General features: G+C 34.0%; 1 protein-coding gene across 1 annotated transcript; it reads left to right on the forward strand.

Moving 5' to 3' along the window:
- Window positions 1-279: 279 nt before the first annotated feature.
- On the forward strand, window positions 280-25908 carry LOC134273015 (protein GPR107-like; the record flags this gene model as incomplete). The annotated part of the gene is made up of 10 exons (XM_062755188.1): window positions 280-384; window positions 786-916; window positions 1756-1831; window positions 1947-2011; window positions 3728-3845; window positions 4438-4568; window positions 17051-17144; window positions 18677-18724; window positions 22046-22209; window positions 24739-25908. Coding segments are annotated over 10 exons (1032 nt in total), but the record flags the coding sequence as incomplete, so codon positions are not given.

The following is a 25908-nucleotide window of genomic DNA, read 5'->3' on the forward strand; positions in this document are numbered from 1 at the left end:
TCTGAAAAGTGAGTTTAGCCTTACTTTATTCGCTTTTGAAAATCATAGGATAAAAAAATCAAATATTGTAGATTACTGCTTGTTGCGTTTCTTTTGCGTGTCAGTATAATTCCTCGCGTATAATTAGGAATCTACAGTACCTACTGAAATTGGGGTTCATAATTTAGCATCATCTTTTGTGCCACATACTCCAGTTCATGAATAAGTATATACACAGTAATTTATCCTCTGGTATGGTATCCAAAAATACCAATTTAATAGTTATCTCTCTACTTTCAGTTTGGAATCAATGTAGACAATGACCAAGAGGAAGGGCTATACAATCTCTACTTTCACAATTGCTTTCAGTATGAAAAAGGGGTCCATGCAACATTTGAAATGCAGGTATGAGCAGTGTAATATCCACTCAGTAGTGAATCAGGAGTTGAGTATCTTTGCTTCCCTTTTGAATATTTGTACATCCATAGAAAAATGAATACATGTTAAAAGATGAAGCATAAAATCTATCAATCTGAAACAGATAAAATTTGATCCATCTTTCTGAAAAACATTGTAATATCTTGTAATCAACTTAATTATTTGTTTAGTCGAGTGCAAAGTTTCCTAGTCATTAACTTTTTAGGATTTTATAATTGCTTAAGCTTAAACATTTCATTTGGTTAATTGTCCTCAACATGATGTAGGAAAGAAAAATTACGATTGGCAGTTGTATAATAAAAATCAGTCTGTAGTTTCTATGAATTCAGTGTTCATTACCTTAAGGAATGTATATTTTTTCCCTTCAGGTTGATATAGAAGAGATAAATGACGGGAACTACTTGTCGGCGGGAGATCTCATCCCGCCTTCTTCCTTCACCCTCTCCGTCCTGTTCTTCATCGCTGGCATTGTGTGGATGGTGATTCTACGCCGCGTTAAGTAAGAGATTCTAATCTATCTTAAAAACTTTAAATTTAGGGAATTACTATCTTGTAGTTTGGTATTTGCGACCGTTAATGCTGATTTAACGGTCGCAATCGTAGTTTTACCAGCAACGCATTTAAGTGGAGCCAGTAAAACGGATGTTTGCGACCGTTAAATCAGCATTCCAAATTACAAGATAGTTATTCCCATTCTAATGCAAACTATGCCTTCTGTTTGTTGTTTACATCTTATTTTATTGAGTTTTGTGATATGAAATACGTCACGGAGCATTGTGTTTTTGCGTCGCTCTATTATGACGTCACAATGAAAAGCTTTCACGCTCGTTAATATGCTCGTTTTACTGCTTTAAACATCAGTGTATTAGCCAATCAAAATGTGTTTTATAACATTATGTTTTATAAACATAACAGTAGATGGCCACCAATTAATCATTAACTTTAGGCCATGATAGAGTTTTTGAGAAAAAGATGAAGTTTTACATGATTGGAATCAATGGTAAAATTTCAAGCTCAGTGTATTAATGAATAAAAGAAAAAGAAATGGTAAAATAATGACAGGAACTTTGATAAGTGGCAGCTGTAATAGTTGTGAGTTGGGAATGAACCTATGTACATAATTTAACTGCTTTAATAATTTGTAAGGATCTTACAAATACATGTAGAACAACATTTACAGCACAGGTTAATTTTAACTAGTATATTTCATGTTAACTTTGTTAGTTTTACTGACCAAGGAATCTTTAGGGCAAAGGCTGTATGCTGCACAGTATTATAAACACTTCATAATATATTCATATTTTCCTGCAGAATTGAGTCACTGTTGTTTACTTGTAGGGAGGATGTATACACAATGCATTATTTAATGTTTGCGGTGGTGATGGTGAAGGCACTATCAAATCTCTTTAATGCTGTAAGTATATAAATGATTAAATGTAGTACTACATATATTTCAACAGATTGAAATAAAATATACAGTCATGTAGCTGATCATATGAGCATTGTAGTACTAATCACTCTTTTTGTAGGTGAACATGCACTTTATTGCAGTAGAAGGCATGCACGAGGAAGCCTGGGCAGGTATTGTATATCTGTAAGACCGACTTATTTTCCATTATTCATCCTTAAAAACATCGGATATGTCGACAACCTGGGATATGTCGACAACCTGGGATATGTCGACGCGGTCCCGGCATTATTTAGTATATGAATGATTTGCAAAAACTCTGATATGTCGACCTCGGTAATGTCGACTACCCCGCTTATCTCGACGTATTTCACAGTCCCAAGAGCAAAATTTACCTGGTATATGTCAGAGCTGCCATCGGGGCAATTGTCAGCGTCTAAAATACGCCTTAACCTAATTGTTTGTCAAAGTTTATAATACCCGTATTTTCATAGCTGACAGACTACATATTTTCTACACGGACGACTCCGTGTGTATCAACGTTTCGGTTTCAGAAGGCCGATCACACCTTCACACCCATGTTTTGACTACATACTGCTCTGTAGAAATATGTTTGTAGAGGAATCCCAAGCCCCCCTCGGCGTCTCCAATACGTTAATTGTTTAATGTTTAGCTTGGGTAATATTGATAAATCTTCTCGTTAATTGTTTAATGTCTGCGTAAATTGTACAACCGTTTATTTTAAAATCGTTTATTTATGTCGAAATCTAACAAAACTTGAACAATCTATTAAAAAAAGTAACTCAATAACAATGAACAATATACACATTGAATTCAATTTAACTTAAAAATTGTGGTAAAAATGCATTCAACAGGAATCAATCAAATCTACGACATGCACGACTATTGCATCGTAATATGGATGCATAATTATGGAACATCATTAAGTTTGTTAAATGCGCAATTCCAATTAAATTTTGGTTTGAAAATGAAATGAAAATTAATGATGAATGATTATGAAATAAAAAAGAAGTGAAATGAAATTATTTTAAAAAATATACGCATTTATTTTTTTCCGTATCTCGGAAGTCAACTTTGTATCGTCCGGTTTGGAGTTTATAGAGCGCATTTCGTATCCTGTTCTGACAGAGCCAGTGGCACGCGGATCGAATGCTGGATGGAAAACGGTTTTTAGTAAAATGAGATAAAAAAGAAAGCATTTCATAAAAAACATTCGTGAAAAACTTATTAGATTTTCTAATAAATACAGAGGGATAGCTGAAACAAATGAGCTACAGTCTAATTGAAGACATGTAGGTACCTGTAGGTACACGTCCGTTCAATTTAGGTCTTTGGTTTTACTATGCAGTAAAATTAAGGACGTCGAGTCTCAACTCTGATATCTCGACACCTCGGATATCTCGACATTTTCCGACTGTCCCGTCGATGTCGAGATAACGAAGTGTACCTGTACCTTCGTTATTTAAGTTTATGAACATATATGTCAAGAATTGTTTTTCATTTTTACTTTGAACTAGCTGATAATCTGAATATAATTTATATATCGGGGTAAATTAAACTAAGTACAAGGGAAAATATTGAACATATATCACCCCTGCATTCTCCTGCCTTTATATCCTAATTGACTTTAACAATTCATTATAGTTACATTTTGGAAGAAGCCCCTGCTCATTTATTCTGTAACTTCTGTGGGTGAAAAAGCCCCCCTCCCCCACCCACCCACCCCCACATTGATTCTGTAACTGATGTGGGTGAAAAAATTAAGCCACCCTCCCCACCTACCCACCCCCACATTGATTCTGTATCTAATGTGGGTGAATAACAATTTGTTATTATCCACATCTACATTTGGGTTGTTAACTATTTTGTTTTAATCTTCAGATCTCGAGGAGCTTTATTGTTTGTGACAATTTTACTGATTGGAACAGGATGGACTTTTGTAAAACACGTCTTTTCAGACAAAGAAAAGAAACTTTTTCTGATTGTTATCCCTCTACAGGTAGGGTGAATTCAGTTTTAAATTATCTGAGACAATTAAATTTGAAATGAGCTTTTCTGCTAACAATTTTACAATGTGCAAGATCTTATGTATTAGTAGTGCAATACCGTATAAGTGGAAATTTTAGCGAGACGCAAATTTAGCGATTTCTACCTAAAATCTGGTATTTTATTTTTTAGCGAGAAGTAATTTTTAACAATTTTAAAATGCTAACTAAAGAAGCTATTTCAAATAAAATGTAATTAATTTTTAGCAATGTCGGCACCCTCGCTAATAATGCCAAAATTCATATCCTCACTAAAAAAAAACTACTTATACGGTAACTTTAAGTCATATTTTTTTTAATCAACATTTTAAATTTCCTCGCTGAAAATGTGTTTCACATTAATTAAGCCATTTTAAAGTGTCTTAAGGTATTAAAAGGAAAAATAAGAATAATAAATTCTACTATCCCTAACCCCCTAAGATTGAAAGCTTGGGCCGATGTTCTAAAGTTGATGTATACTTCAGCTATCTTATGTGATTTGTTTCTTTATCATTAACATTTATGTCCTAACCACTAACAAGTCAATCTGAGACATTTTTGTTCTAGATTTTGGACAACATTGCGTACATTATTATTGAGGAGAGTGAGGAGGGCCAGTCGGAGTACGCTATATGGCAGGAGATTTTTATTCTGGTAGATCTACTCTGCTGTGGAGCAATTCTCTTCCCTGTTGTATGGTAAGTATTTACATAAAAAAATCTTCAAGGCCATTTCATATTTCTGTCTCTATTCTATATTCCCCATTTTCAAAAGGTGAGTTATTTCCCCTGAAGGGAACTCTTTTACTGTATTTAATGCGCTATAAATAAAGTCACTTCCGCGGACGTTCTTGATGTAAACATGTTCATGGTGTAATGCCTCAGTCTGTCATATGGAATTATTGTGTTTGTGAATAAAAAGAAATCTTAACTGATTCGTATTCTTTTTTAATTGCCCACTCATAGTCTCTTTCTGGATTTGTATTAATCTGTATAGTACTATAATAAGGCGCTGTGTGACCCCCCCCCTTACAAAAAAAAAAAACAACAAAAAAACGAAACAAATTACTGATAAAATGCTGTTACATATTCGAATAGGCCTATTAAAATAAAAAACAAAAGCTAATTTTCGGTAGTGGATGTTCTGCAGACGGATCATCATTATTTACAAAATGTGCGAAACAAATTTTTAGTTATAAAGTTTTTACGAATTAATCTAGCCTGCTGCAGCCATATTTTCTTTGTATCTTTAGGAATTTTTTGGAGACTGACGACATGTCCATCTACAGTTTTACCTCTGAAATTGCTGCATATACAGTAGTAGTTCGTCTTCCGCGACCGATTCCAAGAAACTGCGTTTTTGCTCGATAGTATGTCATAACATAGAACTTTTACTTACAAGAACACATTTGGTGACAATTAAAGGCCTATTTCATTTGAATTAACCGTGTTTCAAGAATTTTTTATATGTAAAATACTTGATTCACTGTATAGTATTAAAACTTTGAATGGAATTCTAAATGAACAATTTAATCTCATGTGCTCATGTAACGAAGAAAGACTAATTAAAATAGCATCGACCTGAATTCGTGTTACATATGTCGTATAAAGTCAGAGCTGCATTTAATCAAAGTTTTAGTGTAGGATCTAAGCATATGTACATGTATATTCCCGAGTAAAATACACATTTTGTTTTAGATCAGAGAATTGAGAGCAGAAACACGAAATTGATACAATAATTTCCTAGCGTATTTCTCGTTAATTAACGGAAAACATTCTTTTCACAGTGTTATTTATTTATTTTTTTAACTCGTTCAGTGTAAGTACATGTATTTGTTTTTATAAGTTATTCTTTTTTGCGAAGTGTGTAAAAACAATATCAGAGAGAGAGAGAGAGAGAGAGAGAGAGAGAGAGAGAGAGAGAGAGAGAGACTCAAGTAACCCTGTGTAACTGACATACATGTACATCTGTGAAAAAATATATGTACCGTAATTTTATTGAATTCACAATTAATAATTCTAATAATTTTTAATTTTCACAACTATGGTTCATATTCAACTGTTCAACCCATTTACATATACGTTCTCTGTACCTGTACGAACTGGGGGGGGGGGGGGGGGGGGGTCAAGGGGCTTAGCCCCACCCCCACTTTTTTCCCAGTATTACTTTTTCTATTGAAAATGTTCATTGATAGACAGGTTGCCACCCCCCCCCCCCCCCCCCACACACACACAGAGTTAATACTACGGTAAAGTTATATAAGGGAAATGTAGTATTGTATGCCAAGGAACTGGTACTGAAATAAGTAGCTTTTTCAACTTTGGGCAAGGTTTTTCTTTGCTTGTCAACTTTTCCAGGTAAGAAAAAAATATTTCTTTGGCTACACCCCCCCCACCACCACTTTTAAAGACGATGCTACGTGCCTGGCTAATTCGTATAGCTTTCTAGAAAGGGAGGGGGCTAACAGACCCTTTCTGAAATAATTTATTATCTAACAAAAAAGGCTGTTTCCTTCTTTTAAAATTTTTAAATACAGCGTGTAAGTTGATCACTATTTTGTTGGATTATCGTATTGCGTAGTCCGCGGAAGTTATCCTAGTGTAGAAGAGTTCCGATTTTGAGGGGAGATAACTCACTTTTGAAAATGGGGAATACATGTATAGTAAATGAGGCCAGTCTTCAAGTACTTTGGAATTTCTTTTTTTTTGCCCTCTATTTCTCTTCTTTGTTATTATTTTGAAAAATTGAAAAATTTAAGATATCTTTGTCGGAATAACTAAATAAAGGGTTGCAAACAATAATGACATTTTCCTAATCAACATTGATTGTATAAGTTGGTTTTTTTGTATTTCTTCTTTGCCAGCATCTCATTGGTTACTGGGCTGACATTGAAAACGGAGACATTATCCTTTTAAATGTCATCATGTAACATTTTTAGCTCACCTGAGCCGAAGGCTCAAGTGAGCTTTTCTGATCACATTTTGTCCGGCGTCCGTCTGTCCGTGTGTCTGTCTGTAAACTTTTCACATTTTCGACTTCTTCTCAAGAACCACTGGGCCAATTTCAACCAAACTTGCCACAACGTATCCTTGGGTGAAGGGGATTCAAGTTTGTTCAAATGAAGGGCCATGCCCTCATTCAAGGGGAGATAATTGGGAATTAATGAAAATTTGGTAGCATGTTTTAAAAATCTTCTTCTCAAGAACCACTGTCCAAGGAAAGATGAAACTTATGGGGAAACATCCTCAGGTAGTGTAGATTTAAGTTTGTTCAAATCATGACCCCGGGGGGTAGGGCGGGGCCAAAATGGCCGACCAAAGTTTTACATAGAAATATATAGGAAATTTCTTTAAAAATCTTCTCCTCAAGAACAACAAAGCCATAATTGATCATATTTATATGGAAGCATCCTCAGGTAGTGTAGATTCAAGTTTGTTCAAATCATGACCCCCAGGGGTAGGGCGGGGCCAAAATGGCCGACCAAAGTTTTACATAGAATTATATAGGAAATTTCTTTAAAAATCTTCTTCTCAAGAATAGCAAAGCCATAATTGATCATATTTAAATGGAAGCATCATCAGGTAGTGTAGATTCAAGTTTATTCAAATCATGACCCCAAGGGGTAGGGCGGGGCCAAAATGGCCGACCAAAGTTTTACATAGAAATATATAGGAAAATTCTTTAAAAATCTTCTCCTCAAGAATAACAAAGCCATAATTGATCATATTTATATGGAAGCATCCTCAGGTAGTGTAGATTCAAGTTTGTTCAAATCATGACCCCCAGGGGTAGGGCGGGGCCAAAATGGCCGACCAAAGTTTTACATAGAAATGTATAGGAAAATTCTTTAAAAATCTTCTTCTCAAGAATAGCAAAGCCATGATTGGTCATGGGACTACTTTTGGATTTAAGCTTTTCGAGTATAAACCAATTCTGCTTTTTCCTAGCCACAGTGCTCAGGTGAGCGATGTGGCCCATGGGCCTCTTGTTTATATAAACCATATTTTATTAATATCGTCTAGACAGTTGAGCTGCATGAAATCATTACTATACCCCTTAAATTAATTTGTTTAAAGTTGATGAGCTGTCTAGACAGTATTTTCTTGTGTACTTAAAACTTGACAGATTGCTATTTAAAATTTACAAATAATGTTGTGGGGTCACAATTGACAATCAAAGTTTAACATAGAAGTATATAGGGAAAATCTTCAAAAATCTTCTTCTAAAAAACAGCAAAGCAATGAATGGTCATATTTATTTGGAAGCATCCTCAGGTGGTGTAGATTCAATGAAAATTCAAACTTGTAGTAAAAAAAAAGTCACAGTCTAAGCGTCCTTTTGGCTTAGTTAGTGTAGATCCAGTTTTGTTCAAATTATCCCCCCCCCCCCACCACACTGCCTTTTGGGGGTAGGTTTGGACCATTAAATGCATGATTTTTAGCTCTACTGGTCAGAGACCAGAAGAGCTTATGCGATAGTAATGCGTCCGTCGTCCGTCCGTCTGTCTGTCTGTCCGTCTGTAAACAATTTTTCAAAATGCTACTCCTCCTACAGTTTTGGTCTGATTTCAATATAACTTGGCACACAAGTAGACTACACTAAGATACATAATTCTGTATATCGGTTTTTGATTTGGATGAACGGTGTTGCCGTGGTTACTATAAATAGAAATTTCTGTGAAATTCTTTCGAAATGCTACTCCTCCTACAGTTTTGGTCTGATTTCAATTTAACTTGGCACACAAGTAGACTACACTAAGATACATAATTCTGTATATCGGTTTTTGATTTGGATGAACGGTGTTGCCGTGGTTACTAAAAATAGAAATTTCTGTGAAATTCTTCCAAAATGCTACTCCTCCTACAGTTTTGGTCTGATTTCAATATAACTTGGCACACAAGTAGACTACACTAAGATACATAATTCTGTGTATCGGTTTTTGATTTGGATGAACGGTGTTGCCGTGGTTACTAAAAATAGAAATTTCTGTGAAATTCTTTCAAAATGACTCCTCCTACAGTTTTGGTCTGATTTCAATATAACTTGACAAACAAGTAGAACACACTAAGGTACATAAATCTATTTATCAGTTTTTGATTTCGATGAACTGTGTTGACGTGCTTCTAAAAATAGAAATTTCCGTGAAATTCTTTCAAAATGCTACTCCTCCTACAGTTTTGGTCTGATTTCAATGTAACTTGGCACACAAGTAGACTACACTAAGATACATAATTCTGTATATCGGTTTTTGATTTGGAAGAACGGTGTTGTCGTGGTTACTAAAAATAGAAATTTCTGTGAAATTCTTTCAAAATGCTACTTCTCCTACAGTTTTGGTCTGATTTCAATATAACTTGGCACACAAGTAGACTACACTAAGATACATAACTCTGTATATCGGTTTTTGATTTGGATGAACGGTGTTGCCGTGGTTACTAAAAATACAAATTTCTGTGAAATTCTTTCAAAATGCTACTCCTCCTACAGTTTTGGTCTGATTTCAATTTAACTTGGCACACAGGTGGACTACACTAAGATACATAATTTTGTGTATCGGTTTTTGATTTGGATGAACGGTGTTGCCGTGGTTACTAAAAATAGAAATTTCTGTGAAATTCTTTCAAAATGCTACTCCTCCTACAGTTTTGGTCTGATTTCAATATAACTTGGCACACAAGTAGACTACACTAAGATACATAATTCTGTATATCGGTTTTTGATTTGGATGAACGGTGTTGCCGTGGTTACTAAAAATAGAAATTTCTGTGAAATTCTTTCAAAATGCTACTCCTCCTACAGTTTTGGTCTGATTTCAATATAACTTGACACACAAGTAGAACACACTAAGGTACATAAATCTAATTATCAGTTTTTGATTTAGATGAACTGTGTTGACGTGCTTCTAAAAATAGAAATTTCCGTGAAATTCTTTCAAAATGCTACTCCTCCTACAGTTTTGGTCTGATTTCAATGTAACTTGGCACACAAGTAGACTACACTATTAAGGATACATAATTCTGTATATCGGTTTTTGATTTCGATGAACGGTGTTGCTGTGGTTACTAAAAATAGAAATTTCTGTGAAATTCTTTCAAAATGCTACTTCTCCTACAGTTTTGGTCTGATTTCAATATAACTTGGCACACAAGTAGACTACACTAAGGTACATAATTCTGTGTATAGTTTTTCACTTCAATGAACGGTGTTGCCACGGTTACTATAAATAGAAATTTCTGTTTAATACACTCAAAATGCTACTCCAAAACAGTTTTAGTCTGATTATAATGTAATGTGGCATGCAAGTAGTCTACACTAAAACATAAAGAGACTAAATCAAGGATCATTTTTCTATTAATTCTGTTGAAAAGTTTCAATTCCCAACTGCCTAAGTACTTTTCTCTTCTTTTGCTATAAGTACAAACCAGTAGAGCTTCAGTCTCGACAGAGACTTCTGGTTGTTTTTTCCCTATATAGCCCGTGCTAAGGTGAGTGAGTGGGGAGGGGGGGCCTCTTGTTATAAAGGTTCAAAATGCAGACCTTAACCTTTTGTTCAAATTATCCCCCCCCCCCACTGCCTTTTAGGGGTAGGTTTGGACCATTAAATGCGTGATTTTTGTTTTTTCTCTATGTAGCCACCGTGCTGAGGTGAGTGAGTGGGGGGGGGGCTCTTGTTATAAAGGTTCAAAATGCAGACCTTAACCTCGTTTCTATAGACAGAAGAATACAGTTTAATAAAAATTGTCACAGATGATGAAAATTGAAGTCCCACCAATTAGAGCATGAATTTTCTTTTATACATGGAAGTACTGTATGTGTACTTGAAAAAACAGGCTTCATACTTTAGCAGCTTTAGCCCACACAACAATGCACTAATTCATGAATATCGCTAAGAAATCACATGTAAATACAAAATACGGCACAGAAGTGAGTAGTGCTAATTCATGAATGAGCCAATAACTCTGTACCAAGACAGTGATTATGCTAAATTTTGAAGGAGCCAATTTTTGTACACATTCAGTATCTTCAGGTAGTGTAGATACAACTATGGTCAAACCATGACTCCTACGGTTATGCTGCAACCATTGTAGGGGATCAATATTTTACAAAAGTCTAGAATACATAGGAAAAATCTTTTTAAGTCTTCTTTTTAAATCTACGATTTGTCTAGTGATATGATTCTCCAGGTAGTCTATCTCCATTGGGATGGGATGGAGGGAGTATGTGATTAAAGTTTTACTATGGAATAGATAGGGGGAAATCTGTTCTTTTACCATTTGCAAGAGCTATATAAGTAAAGCGCCGGAAAGAATCTTTTTCTTTCGCATAATATAAACATGTGCACTCTTAGATGTGAACAAGGAGAAAAATAATTGTCGAAATTATCAAATTCTAGCTCTGAAATGTACTTTCAGCTAATGTAAATTTCAGACAGTCATTTTTTCCATAAAATGCCATAAAACATTAAATGCCGTAAAATAACCTTTTGAAAGGCAATAATTAAGATTTGATATGTCTCTTAAGAAACATTTTTTTTCTTGTTTTGAATTGGTACATTACGTAATAAAGCTAATCAGTACAATTTTTCTTACACATGTACTCTAATGTTTGTAGTTCTAACACGTACGTACATGTACTCCAATCTTTGAATCTACAAAGAACAGTTTCATAAAATTATTTATTATACTCACTGCTGGAATAACAAAAGATTTCAAATATATATGTTTTAGATTCAGATTATATGAGACTTTTTACACTAGCCTTGAAAATATAATATGATAAAGGGGGCCTAAATTTGGGGTTTAAAGTTTATTAGGTGCGTCTTTAAAGAATGAAAAAAATCCTCCAAGGCCATATTGATAATGAAGCATCCTCTTGATGTATGAATTAAAGATCAGAGACAATCACTTTGATGTCATTAAAATATGTTATAATACATGTGTTAATATCATATGTATTAAAGGGTACATATATATGTCAATGAATTACAATAAAACTGATGAACCTCTAAATACTGACATTCTATGAGTTTACCACCCAGGATATGTGGACATGTGGACACCCCCTTTCACCAACAAGTTGCCCCCCCCCCCCCTCCCCTTTTATTCTTCTAGCCAGACACACAATTATGGGAGATTTTAAAACAGATTTAGCCTTTATAAAGTGTTATGAGAATGGAGCGAATAGAGGCATACTACAGACCCTAAAACGTGCTACTACACCTCAGAAACGAACCGTACCGTTCCGTGCACAAAGCGTACCGTACCGTGAACAAAGCGAACCGTTCCGTGCACAAAGCGTACCGTTCCGTTCTCAAAGCGTATCGTACCGTCCACAAAGCGAACCGTTCCGTGCGAGAAACGAAACGTACCGTCCTCAAAACGAACCGTACCGTGCACAAAGCGTACCGTATCGTCCTCAAAGCGTACCGTTCCGTACGAGAAACGAACCGTACCGTCCTTTGCTTAATTATGCAAACCACGCCCCCAATGATTTTCGAACCGTGCAATGACCAAATAAGTCATTTTGGTTTTTTTCTCGCTATGGCGCCGTTAAGGGAGGACGTAGGTTGTTCCTGGCTGTTCGAAACACCATAATCAAGTACCACGCATCTGGGCTTTCATCTGTAAAAATAACGAAACTACTCGAAGCAAACTACAACTTTAAAACAACTAGACATAGTGTAAGACGATTCCTTATTCGCTACAAATCAACGGGTTGTGTTCGTGATACGTAATTTTCTTATTCATTCGGATGAGATATCATGTGTAATATGTTACCCAAAATTATAATTTTCCAATTTTGTTGAGCTTTTTAAATAGTTATTTTTTTTATTTTTACTAATTTCTGCTAGCGAAAAAAAATTGCTTTGGACATTAAACATGGGATTTAATATAGTTGTACGCAAAAAAAATAATTATTTAATCGTCGTTTGTGGTCCATGAACAGATACATGGGAGAAATGGTAACGAACTAAAGAATCATTTTTAAGCTTAAATGTTGAAATGAAAATATATAAATCCCTTTGTCTTGTGCATGTATTTTTTTGGGGGGTGGGGGGGGGTATGATGTACGTTAGTTTACCCACTCATTCTAATGTTAGTTTACAATCATCAAATGGACAAACCATTTTACACCAACAAACTATGTTCTATGTATTTAATCTGTTATGAGTAGGTGAGGAACAGCTAAAGTCGGACAGCATCGAATGTTGGACACTCTTCTCTTTCAGAATAAAATCGTTTCTAAATTTAGTGTCATGTGTATTTTTCTTTCAGTATCTCCGTCTACAGGATGTTTCTGGTTGTTCCATGCAAACATAGTCGTGAAAAAGTTTGAAATAATGTATAAAATTAAGAGGATACATACGCATCTCATGGATCCGGATAATTTTCGCATGCGCACCCAGCGCGCACCTGTCGGCTGTGACCTTAGTTATCTCTGGAGATATCTTCAGTTTGCCGTCGGTACTCCGTAATAGCCTATACATTTTGTAATTAAATCAAACTTTTAAATGAATAATATTACTTATTCCCATAATAATAATTTTTTTGTGGATATTTTTTAAGTAAACTATTAAAATTAAACTATCCGACTTAACATTCTCGGTCATTTAAAGTCGGACAGCACATTATACATGTATTGAATAAATTGCAATTGTTTTTTAAAAAATTGTCATATTTTTAAATACTAGAACAGTTTTTTATAATGTAATTAAACTTACTGGTAATTTAAGAGTATTTTAGCTTTTGCAATCAAATTTTGCCAATTCGCTTCAACTTTTTGAAGGAAGAATTTATTTTAAAAAAAAAACCTTTCATCACTTGCCTTATAGACATTGTTTCTTTTCAGAAAAAAAAACACAAAGATAAACACGTAAAGCAAAACCCATCTCATTGAATTTTAACGGCAACAGACTGATATAATATTACAGATAAATAAAATACTGTAGACATTTAAACCGGGGTAAATAAAAGAAGAAAAGGAGAACAAAGAGAAGGAAAGAAAGTCTATTAAAAAATAATTTTTTCGTGGCTTTATTTGAGTCTCATGTTTATAACTTATCACTCATTCAGGAAAACAAAAAGTTTCTTTCTTGAAAATTAAATATGTTTCAGATTACTGATTCTAAAGATAGTAGGATAAATAGTTTTCTGTTTATATAACCACTTAATAAATGTATAAAATGGGATGTATTTTGGAGACAATTTAAACCCGAAAATTATTCGCACGATAACGCATTGGTTTATAGATTATAGATCGCATAATACATGTACAATGTATGCTAATTAAAATTTCTTGGTATATGAATGGAACATTTATCTAAATAATCCACAGGATTATACTAAGTACATTAAACTAATTTAATTTTAAGTTTATATGTTAACGAATCTTTTTCCGGGTACTTGGTATCATTTTTGTACGCTGGGGAGGAGCTAACAAATTCAACACAGTAGTGAGTGTAGAAAAAAGCGACAAGATAGAAAGAGTGGGTAATTGTCCAAACTCAAATAAAATTCTATTTCAGAGCTTGATGGGAGATATACCTACTATCAATTTGATTATATATCTTTCAAAACCGAATTTTATTCATACATTACCAGATTACCCTGATTTGACTGTAAGATATTAAAGGTGGAGATGATGAAACCAGCCTTTCAATGAACTTGAATTTACATGCAATTGTGTAAAGTAAATGTTAAGGGGAGGGGGGGGGGAGGTCAGCCCCCCACCCCACCCCTTGATACTTTGTGCATGCTCCATTACAATCAACACCAAAAAAAAAAAAATAAAGTAAATTGCACTTAAATGCCGAAAACAGTTTGTGTCCTATTTTAAATTCTACATGTCCGACTTTCACTGTCGCCTTCCGACTTTATCAGCCTATGCCTTTCCGTGTTTGGTTTTGATTTATAGCAATACAAAGCTTTTAACCAATGAAAATTAAGGATAGAAAGAGGGTAAAAACATCATTTTATTGCATCTTTTTAGCATTAGGGATCTATAGCGTTACGGTATAATTTTAAAATATTACTAGCGTACTCTAAAGTACTATATCGTACTCTGTTTAGTAGGACCGGTATAGTAAAGGACAAATATATAAAACCAAAACGCTACAAATTTGTAGCAATATTTTGAATATTTAAGTTATTTTTGTACAGAAAGTAAAAGTATAATATATCTGTTTTTTCCTAATCAGTACGTTCATATGAATTGTATTATAACATTTTAATTTATCGGAGACCTAATGCATAGGCGTCGGAACCATGGGGGTCTAGGAAGGGGGGTTAGCCCCCCCCCCAGTTACGGACCTAAATCACTCATTATTTTTTATTTCAATAGCGTATAGAAATACAAACTGAAACAACATCAAAGAAAATTTAAAATATGGATTATGTAAAGGGATTCGTTAACGATAAAATGACTACTAATAGTATAAGGGATAATTTGAAACACTCAAGAATTGGTAGGTCTCTTTTTTAGTTATTTGTACAAACTGATACCTCAAGCTCTGTAGACTAAAAACCGTACTCTGAATTACATATGCAATGTTCAATGTATACCAACATGAAAATAAGGTACTGTGTTCGCATTTTAAACTTACGTACTTACAGATTCTTCTACTGCAGAAACAGCTGGAGTGGTTGTGAAGTAATTAAACGACGGCTTTATATCGGCCAACCAACTGAACACCTTTAGCCCAATCTATTGTCTTTTTTGGGAGAGGGGGTCAACTTGTCACTGGTCTTTTGTGTTACATGTACACCAAATCGGGTACTCCTTCGAAGCCATACCACTACCCCTGTCACTGTTTTGTGTTGGGGGGGGGGGGGTTGAGGAGAGAGGGTTATAGCTGGTCAACAAGTTTGTGTTGTATAGATCCCTCATCAGGTTTGCAACAATGCCACGTGCCGGTACATGCTTACATAACAAATAAATTTTTAATCGTTAATTTAAGATTAAAAAGACAGACATATAGATAAAATGAATGAATGAATAGATAGATAGATAAATATATAAAATCATTTTTTAATACAGTGTATTAATTTTGTCGATAATACGTTAATTTGGCACACTAATGAAGACAGAATACTAGTATGTACAGTACATACATTAAAATACACGTATAAAAGAAAAAAAAATAATTTACTGATAATTCTAAAAGAAAAAAAAATATTTTACTGATATTTCTCCTCTGAAGCAAAAGAATAAATGATATATATACAATATTAGAATAGAGAAACGATATTTATTAATTTGCTTATCACTAAAATTAAAAGTACGATTAGTCATGTTGTTCTTCTGTAATAGATCAATCAATTAAATATAATTTATATACGCGTTTAGTGCTATAAAATTATATAGATCAAGTATATATATATTCCTTTTTAAAATTATATTGCGGCTTTTTTTTTCAAAAAGAAAAAAATATCATATACATATATTTATATATTTTCTTTTTTATAATTAGCCCCAGCCTACGTAAAATATACGCGTAATGAAATTTTTATGTTGCTAAAAAGATCAATGGGACGATGTTTTTCAGTTTATCCTCGACCTGTACTGCAGCGTAAATTAATTTTTCAACTGAAACCGAGACATAGCATACATAACTAAGTAAACACAATTACATACATGTACACGTTATAAATAGAAATTAACTCATTGATACTTAAATTTATATAAACAATAACTAAATTACATTCTTTAATAACGGAAAATTGTTATATACGTGCATAACATGTAAGTACTCCAAAAGTCATTTAAAATGAACTAAAGTATCCCAGCCAATCAGGGACCAAAGCTGACAGGCTCCGCCCACTTCATTTGCATAACGTTTCCCAAAGCGTACCGTCCACAAAACGAACCGTTCCGTGCAAGAAACGAAACGTACCGTCCACAAAGCGTACCGTTCCGTGCACAAAGCGAACCGTTCCGTTCTCAAAGCGTACCGTACCGTCCACAAAGCGAACCGTTCCGTGCAAGAAACGAAACGTACCGTCCTCAAAACGAACCGTACCGTACACAAAGCGTACCGTTCCGTGCTCAAAGCGTACCGAACCGTACCGTTCCAGTGGTGTAGTAGCACGTTTTAGGGTCTGTAATAATTCTTATTGAAGAATTTGTATATGCAGGCTTGACAAATATAAGATTTCTAATGAAGATTATCATCTTTTGACAGGTCAATGAGACATTTACGACAGTCCACAGGAACTGATGGGAAAGCTGCACTTAGTTTACAAAAACTAGCCCTCTTCAGGCATTTCTATATCATGGTGAGTTTTACTTCAATTAGTCTGCATTTTGTATGCATAATATGGATGAGTTTCCCTGTGTTACAAACTCTCATGTGGTTGGATTTTTATACGCCCGTCTTAAGACGGGACGTATTATGTTATAGGCTTCGTGTCCGTCCGTCTGTCTGTTAGCTTTTTCGTTTCCGGCTCATAACTTTAATACTACTGGGCCTAGGATTATCAAACTTTGTCATCTGATGCATCTTGGGTAGAAGGTGTGTCGCGCACAAAAAGTAGGTCACTCTGACCTTTAATTAAGAAGTTATAGCCAAATATGGAAAAATCCTTTCCGGCCCATAACTAGAAAACCATAAGACCTACAATCATCAAACTTGGCCAGTTTATGCATCTTAAGTAGAAGGTGTGTCACGACCTATTGCAAGGTCACTGTGACCTTTAATTTAAGTGAATTAAAAAAAAAATGTGTCTTTTTATTGTTCATTTACACATCCCAAATAATGTAAGAGTATTGCACTGTCCTTATTAAAAAAGTGTTAAATTAAGAAAATACTTATTTTTTTTAAGCATATACTTGACAGCAATCTATAACAAATATAATGTATGTCAGAGAAATCCTACCTCTCCCATGAGTGTAATTATCAAGCACTGGTCAAGAAGAATTTTGATAACCGAAAATTGCATGTCAAATTAGAGAGAAATTAATGGGTTTTTGTGCGAGGAGCTAACTGACAGAGCATTGGTGTTATCTATATCCCTTGAGTATTGGGCAAATGGGTAAGCCTGTTTGATTAAAAATAGCTCTTGTTGACTAGCTTAAGTTTTAAAATGAATTTGATGAAAAGTAATAAAAGCTAATTTGATATTGCATAATAGACTTATCTGATATTATGTAATATTATTAATTTAAAAACTAATTTTATTTTATGGGGTGGAATCAGCATGTCCATATGAATTATATGTTAAAAACCTGTCGGACATTAAATCTCAACCAAAAAAAAAATATTTGAGTATTTTATATGGTTTTAAAAAGAGATAGTGCAGATCCATTCATCTCTTGGTAGTAATGAGTAGACAAGCATCCAGTTAAAGATTAATTAATGAGTTCAATGTAGGAAGGCTAGCTGTCTCAGTCGCTCTGATTAAGCAGTCTTATCTGTACCCTTTGGGGATTAGACAGAAGAACTGCTGGTCAGTTTATAACATATGTCATTTGATGGCCAGCCTTTTCTTTTCAAAATTAATTTGGTATAGATTAGGGTGTTAAGACTAATTTGATGATGGGCATTTGACAAGGTCTAACACAACCAGCACAGAAATCTATCAGTGATGTAATATTTATTATAATAAATGATGCCTACATCACAGGGGTTGGATAAATATTTTAAGGAATGGAAAAATCATCGAAATCTTAGAATCAAGGTTGATGTGATTTTCTTGCACCTAAACTGTTCAAGAAAATTGTAATTTTTTGACGGGCATATCATGCTGTGGCGCGGCACTTTATTATCAAAATGATGGACTAAAATGATGTTTTGATCTGCCTCTTTCAGATTGTGTGTTATATCTACTTTACAAGATTTATAGTGTACCTAGTAAAGGTATGTAAGACTTAAACTACTATAAAGTATTTGTTCACATACTAAGATATTAGAATTTATTGGGATCATTCAGATAAGTAAAACTGTCAAATTTGAGATATATGAATTATAATTGCATTCATATTTTAAAAGTACATAATGATTTATTTATTTTATGATCAAAATTTACTGTTTGTTGGAAGTCATTGGCTTTTTTCGGTCACCTGAGTAAACTCAAGTGACCTATTGCTATCCGTTTTCGTCCGTCGTCATCTGTCGTGCGTTAACATTTGAACATTTTCAGCTTCTTCTCTGAAACCACTGAACCAATTTCAACCAAATTTGGCATATAGCATCTATGGGTGAAGGGGAACAAAAATTGTGAATTTCATGGTCCCTGCCCCCTTGGGGCCTGGGGGTGGGGCAAAAACCACTAAAATTAGTGCAATCTTTAAAAATCTTCTTCTTTACTCCTGGACATCAAGCAGGTAAACTGTTGGTATGATTGTAATTAGCATTGAGTCCTCCACCAAAATTATGAAATTCATGGCCCCAGGGTCAGGGGTTCTAGTGCTAGGGTGGGGCTAAATAGGTTATATAGTGAAAATGCATTATTTCATTGAAATTATTCTTTTCTGCTCCTGGGCATTAAATAAACTAACCAAGTGCATAACTGAGGTGAAAATGACTAGCTCTTCCAAAATTGTGAATTTAATGACCCCAGGGTCAGGGGATCTAGGAGCCATATAGGTTATTAAAGTGAAAATGCAGTAATTCTTTGATATTCTTCTTTTCTGTGTGCGGGCATTAAATAAACTTACCAAGTGTGAAGTTATGTTGAATAAGGCTGCCTCTTCTAAAATTGTGAATCTAGTGGCCCCAGGGTCAGGGGTTCTAGTGGCAGAGCTGGGCCATATAGATTATATAGTGAAAATGCATTATTTCTTTGATATTCTGCTTTTCTGCTCCTGGGCATTAAATAAACTAACCAAGTGCATAGTTATGTTGAATAAGGCTGCCTCTTCTAAAATTGTGAATCTAATGGCCCCAGGGTCAGGAGTTCTAGTGGCAGGGCGGGGCTATATAGATTATATATTGAAAATGCATTATTTCTTTGAAAATCTTCTTCTTTGCTCCTGAGTATTAAATAAACTAACCAAGTACATAGTTATTTTGAATAAGGCTGCCTCTTCCCAAATTGTGAATTTCATGACCCCTGGGTTGGGTGTTCTAGTATTAGGGTGGGGCTCTATTGATTATATAGTGAAAATGCATAAACTCTTTAAAAATCTTCTTTTCTGCACCTGGGTATTAAATCAATGAACTATGTACATAGTTATGAGGAGCAAGGATGCCTCTTTGAGATTTGTGAATTTCAGGGTCCCTGGGTCAGGGCTTCTTGTGTTACAGTTAGGGCGGGCTCTAATGTTTATATAGTGAAAATGCACAAAATCTTTGAAAATCTTTTCCTTTTGATCCTGGGTATTATGGCAATGATCTAAGTAGGGTGAATTCACCATGCATCGGACACATACCTTGCATCGGACAACTTTAGACAATAAACTCTCTTTCAACTTAAGAGTTCCGTGTATTTATTTGTTTCTGTCTTGAAGCTGAAGACTTAAATTTTTTAATGATACCGATTGTTATTATCATGTTGTGATAAAAATACCCCGAGAATGGCCTTGAAGTTACGTCATATTTTACATCATCAAAGGGGAACAACCAGGAATTTAAGATTTTGCGATTTTTAGAGTTATCGTTCTTAAAATTCGACTTCAACGGAACGAGGCAGACTTTGGTGAATAAAGTCAAAGATTGATAATTTTACATAAATTTTAAAGAAATTTCACTTCAATGTTCGTATAATTCTTTTAAAAGCTGGTTTTCACTAGTATGTTCATTTCTCCGTACATCGGACACAAATTAACCATGCATCGGACACTTTCCGATGCAAAGGTAAGCACTACCATTTTCATACAGAACCCAGCTGATAGCTGTTTTTTGCGGAAAAGGAAAATAAAAACTCTATATTTTCAGTCAAAATACAGGTTATCGATGTATGACGTCTGGAATTTGACTCAATTTATTTCTACAAACCAGAGTATGATAAACCATGAAAAAAGGCGCGAATTACCGCATTATAAGCATTTTAAAGCATTTTTAAGGCAGAGAGAGGTCTCTTGAATCGTTCTACATTTGTGCAACGATATCGTCAATTAGATTTAAACTGAGGGTTAATTCTTAGATAAAAGATAAAAATATATCCATATCAAGGATTTTAAAGCACTTTAATAAAGGTATGATATTTATCCAGTCAAAATACCGTGTGTCCGATGCATGGTAAACAATGTCCGATCCATGGTGAATTTTGAGTTATTCCTAAAAACGCGATTTTTGAGGATATTTTCTCAATAAAGGGCATATAATTGTGTCCCAAATTGATATTTTAATCACAAATTAAATGTTAAACTCAATTTTGATTATTTTCCGTCGGTAGCGATATCGCTAGAACTTGTTGAAGTACAAGGGTATCCGATGCATGGTGAATTCACCCTATATAGTTATGATGAAAAATGCTGCTTCTTCCAAAAATGCTTAATTTCCTGGCCCCTGGGACAGAGGTACTTGGGGGGGGGGTCTGAAAATAATTTGATGCTTTGAAATCTGCACTTTGGTATTAATCAACAACATGATGAAATAAAATCTATAAAATTTCCAAAATTTTGAAAGATGTAGCCCCAGGGTCAGTGGTTCCTGTGGGATGGGATGCACAAAAGTGGGAATGCATTTTCTCTAACTTTGTTGCTGTGATCTACCTCAGGGTATTACTAACCAAAGTAAACATGCTGAGTGCATAATTATGATAAGCAATGGTGCCTCTTTCAAAATTGTGAATTTCATTGCTTCTGGATTAAAACATGAATCAAATTCAATTGTTGGAAAGTTGTTGCATGATACTCAGGTGACCTATAAGGCCCATGGGCTTCTTGTCTACAGTTCTATTCTCTAAAACATAAAACATGGATTCCTTTATTTGTTCTACAAGTTTCATGCTGCTACTATCTGGGATCTTTACATTTTTTGTGCTGCCTAATAGAAACTACAGATTGTGAATAAAAAGTAAAATTTATTCTTGATTTCATGTTACATTTGATAATTTGGGGATTTCATGAATTTCCTTATATGACCAGGATGTATTTATAATGACTGATTCACTTAGTGATTGTCGAAAGTCCCATGGCTCCTATAACTCATATAGATGTACTTACAAACACTAGAAGACCAGATTTAATTGCCTTAGCCATACATGTTATTATTCCTCATTCTGTTTCTCTCCAGATAACTGTACCCTTCCAGTATGAATGGCTAGATGAACTCTTTAAGGAACTTGCCACATTAGTGTTCTTCATCATCACTGGGTACAAATTCCAGCCCGCTCCGGATAATCCATATCTCCAGGTGCCGACAGAAGAGGATGAAGAAGAGGTGGAGATGGACGAGGTGTAAGTAGTGACCTTGTACTGCTTAACATGACCATAACTGAATAACTGTGATAAGTAATGATGATGTACAGCTTCTTTTGATCTTGAATGACAAGTAATGACCTTTTACAACTTTATTTGACCTTGAATGGTACATAATGACCTTGTACACCTTTGTATGACCATGAATGAAAAGTAGTGACCTTGTTCAGGCTTTATTTGACTTTGATTGAAAATAATGACCTTGTACAGCTTTATCTGACCTTGAATGGTACATAATGACCTTGAGCAGCTTCATCTGACTTTGAATAAAATGTAATGACCTTATACAGCCTTTTTCTGACCTTTAGTGATAAATAAAGGACTTGTTTAATTTTATCTGACCTTGAATGAAATGTTATGACCTTGTACAGCTTCGTCTGACCTTAAATGCTAAATAATGACTTCCAAAAGCTTCATTTGACCTTGAGTGATAAGTAATAACTTTGTACGGCTCAATTTGATCTTGAATAATAAGTAATGACCATTTACAGCTTTGTTTTGACCTGGAATGATAAATGCAATGAAAATATCCAATTTTTGTAGTTAAATGGATAGATGATTTGGTTTTTAATTTTTTTTTAACCCAGATTTTTTTTCAGTAAACTTTATTATATGCCAAACAGTAAAGAAATAAAACAGTTATAGTATCTAAGTTTTACCTGTGATAGGTCGTTTTGAAATGTTCAATTGTTTTTTCACATGGAAGCTGACATCTTTGATAATGTTATCATGGGTATATGCACCAAACAATATATGATAACTAAAGGGAGTTGATTCTACTGTTTAAACAGAAATTTGAGCAAGAATTCAATTTTGTACTGTTTAGCAAGGGATGTTTAACTGTGTTTTTTTTGGGGGGGGGGGTAGTTTTGCCCTGCAAGCTATGATAAAATTACTTGTATTTTACTTAAAACACATTTATTTTGGAAAATCATATGAGTCATATGGGAAGTTTTTTTTTAGCAGAGGGTTTATGAACCTTGTATTAAAGGGGCTGGGTGGTTTTAGCCATTTTCAGACTATTTTGATCTCCTTTAGAAGAAGAGTTCCATATAAAGATACAGAAAAATGATCAAATTTTAAAACTAAAATTTCGGAATTTTTTCCTAGCCAAATGATAGTTGACTGTTTAAGATATCATATCTTAAAAAAAAAAGAAGTTATTTTTGATGGTTAATTTGTTGACCCCCAGTCTCCTTAATTACATACATGCCAACTTTCCCGATTTAGGCGGGATCCTCCCGATTTTACCCTTTCATCCCGCCTTCCCGATCGGGAGAGAAAAATTGCCCTAATTTCCCGATTTGAAAAAAAAATCACCTTAAAATTTCAGATTTTAAAAGTTTCCCTACCGCTGAATTTTGACAATCGGGTTAACAATGTCAGACTTGTATATTCAATGCACACAGATAAGTTTCATTGTTTATTTAACCAGATGTTAATTACTAATTAGCCACAGGAAATCACTTCACGCATGAACGCACGCAGTTGTCCAGGTACGAGTAGCTTATAGCTTGGGGCAATTAGGGTATTATCTTGTCAGTTTTAAGGGGTATGCAAGGTGAAACACATAGATTAACGTGATAACTGTTAGTCATTTTATTAAAAACATAAATTAAAGACAATAAAATACTAATTAAACCATAAAATCGGAATCCAAAGAGATCGTTTTTTTTTTAAACGAAAGAAGAAAACTACAAAGCATAGCTGATGATTTTATCCACCTATAATGAAAAATATTTCTAAGTTGCCAATTAAAATATTATGAAAAAATTAAGATGAAACAATCAAGTGTATTTCAATTAGAAATTCTTTTCCCTCCCTTCTCCCAAAAGTAATGTGCATGACTTAAGGAAATACCCAAATGGCAACATCAAGCCTGACGAATTTCATGACTGTAAAAAAAAATAATTTTCTTTTACATAGGTGGTATAAATTTCTGTATATTTAATGTCTAATTAGAATTTCTAATATATATATATAAAAAATCTCAAAAATGTTTCCAGAAAAAGAATTTTACAGTATCAAAACCTCATATTTTTTAGCCTTTGAAAAAATGATTTAAAAGTTGTAAAATTTTCAATTTTTCACTAAATTATGTGTTCTGGTAGAAAAAAATGTTGTTTACATATGTAACTAAATACCTCTTCTTAAGTGAAAGAGGCACCTATTTTAGCAGAAATATTTCAATTTTGGAAAGAAAAACATTAGTTTTTGTGTTAAATTAATTCTTAACTTGTATTGATAAGTAATATCAATATTATAAATTAAAAAAAAAATCATTTCATAATCATTTAATTTCACGACAAAATGTCGCGAATTTAAAGCTTTGAAAATTGTCGTCACGCGCTAAATCCCCCATGGGAATTTTTAAAAGTTGGCATGTATGTAATTAGTACCCATTTGTTAAACTTTTAGGGTTTAATAAATAGTGTACTCCAATGCTTATTCATGGTATGACATCCACTTGATAGAACTCATTTCTGTTTTATTTATGCTGCATTTTAGAATTACCAAATCAGGTGCCATGGAAACACTTACTCATGTCAACAAAGGGACATCTAGTGGAGGCCTTAAACAAAGGGAGAGCAGTCATGAGTATGATTGAAAAAGACTGAGGAAAAGACAATAGCAAATCTAGCTATCCAAGCTTAGAGAAAACATAAGGATTTTCATTGAAAATTTTGTGGTGGAAGTTTTTTTGTGCAATTTTTTATTGACAAATATTGAGCATTGTTTGAAAATGCATATGAATATTGATTTCTTTTCAACATTATCAGGTTATGAATTTGATAAAATTGTGACACATTTTTTCCCCATTAAATTTTTTTCTTTTTGCAAATTTCCATTAGGTGAATGCTTTGAAAACTATTTAAAAAAAAAAGAAAAATCATTAAATCATTTATGCTGATATCATGTATTGTCAAGTGTTGTAAACATGTGTACATGTATGTTTAGAGGAGGTGTAAATGTGTGCATGTACATGTATGTAAGAAGAATCAGTAGAAAGGTGAGGCATTTATCATTAATTTCATCCTCTGTGATATTTTTTTGTGTTTATCATGATTCTTACTGTAAAGTACATGGGTAAGGACAATGATTACTGTTTACAATCATTTTTATTTATTATTTCTCTTGTAAATAATAACATAATTCTTTTGTACTCAATGAATTACATAATTCTTTTGTCTTTGGGAAAACTCAATAAAGTCGAACTCTGGTATCTCAATACCAGTATCTTTCATACCATGGATCTTTCAAGCAAATAATATTGAAGTTCAAACCACTTATTTTTTAATTCATCCTCAATATCTTGAATACTCTGAATCTGATATCTCAGTTTTCCTTGGTCCTGTTGAGGTCAAGAGGATAAGGTTTGACTTTATGATTTAATGCTATAGTTACAATGGTTTCTGTAAAATACAAAATATCAATCATGAATATACTGTATAGTACCCAAAGTTTTGTGGACTAAGAAAGGTTCCTGTTATTTGTTCAGTAGTATGTGGGTTTAGATGGATGCTGTATTTTAAGATGACCTGGAATCCTCAAAAGTCTCATGCCAAAGAATTCCAGTAGATCTATATATTCACTGCTCTTTTTTTTATTGATATATTGTATAATATTTTGTGCATAGAAAATGTTGAACTGGTATTAAAGATTTTAAGTTGCAATTTA

This window comes from Saccostrea cucullata, unplaced genomic scaffold (genome assembly GCF_032062105.1).
Source record: "Saccostrea cucullata isolate Sc308-1 unplaced genomic scaffold, CSIRO_AGI_Scuc_v1 ctg10793, whole genome shotgun sequence".
Classification (NCBI taxonomy): Eukaryota; Metazoa; Mollusca; class Bivalvia; order Ostreida; family Ostreidae; genus Saccostrea; species Saccostrea cuccullata.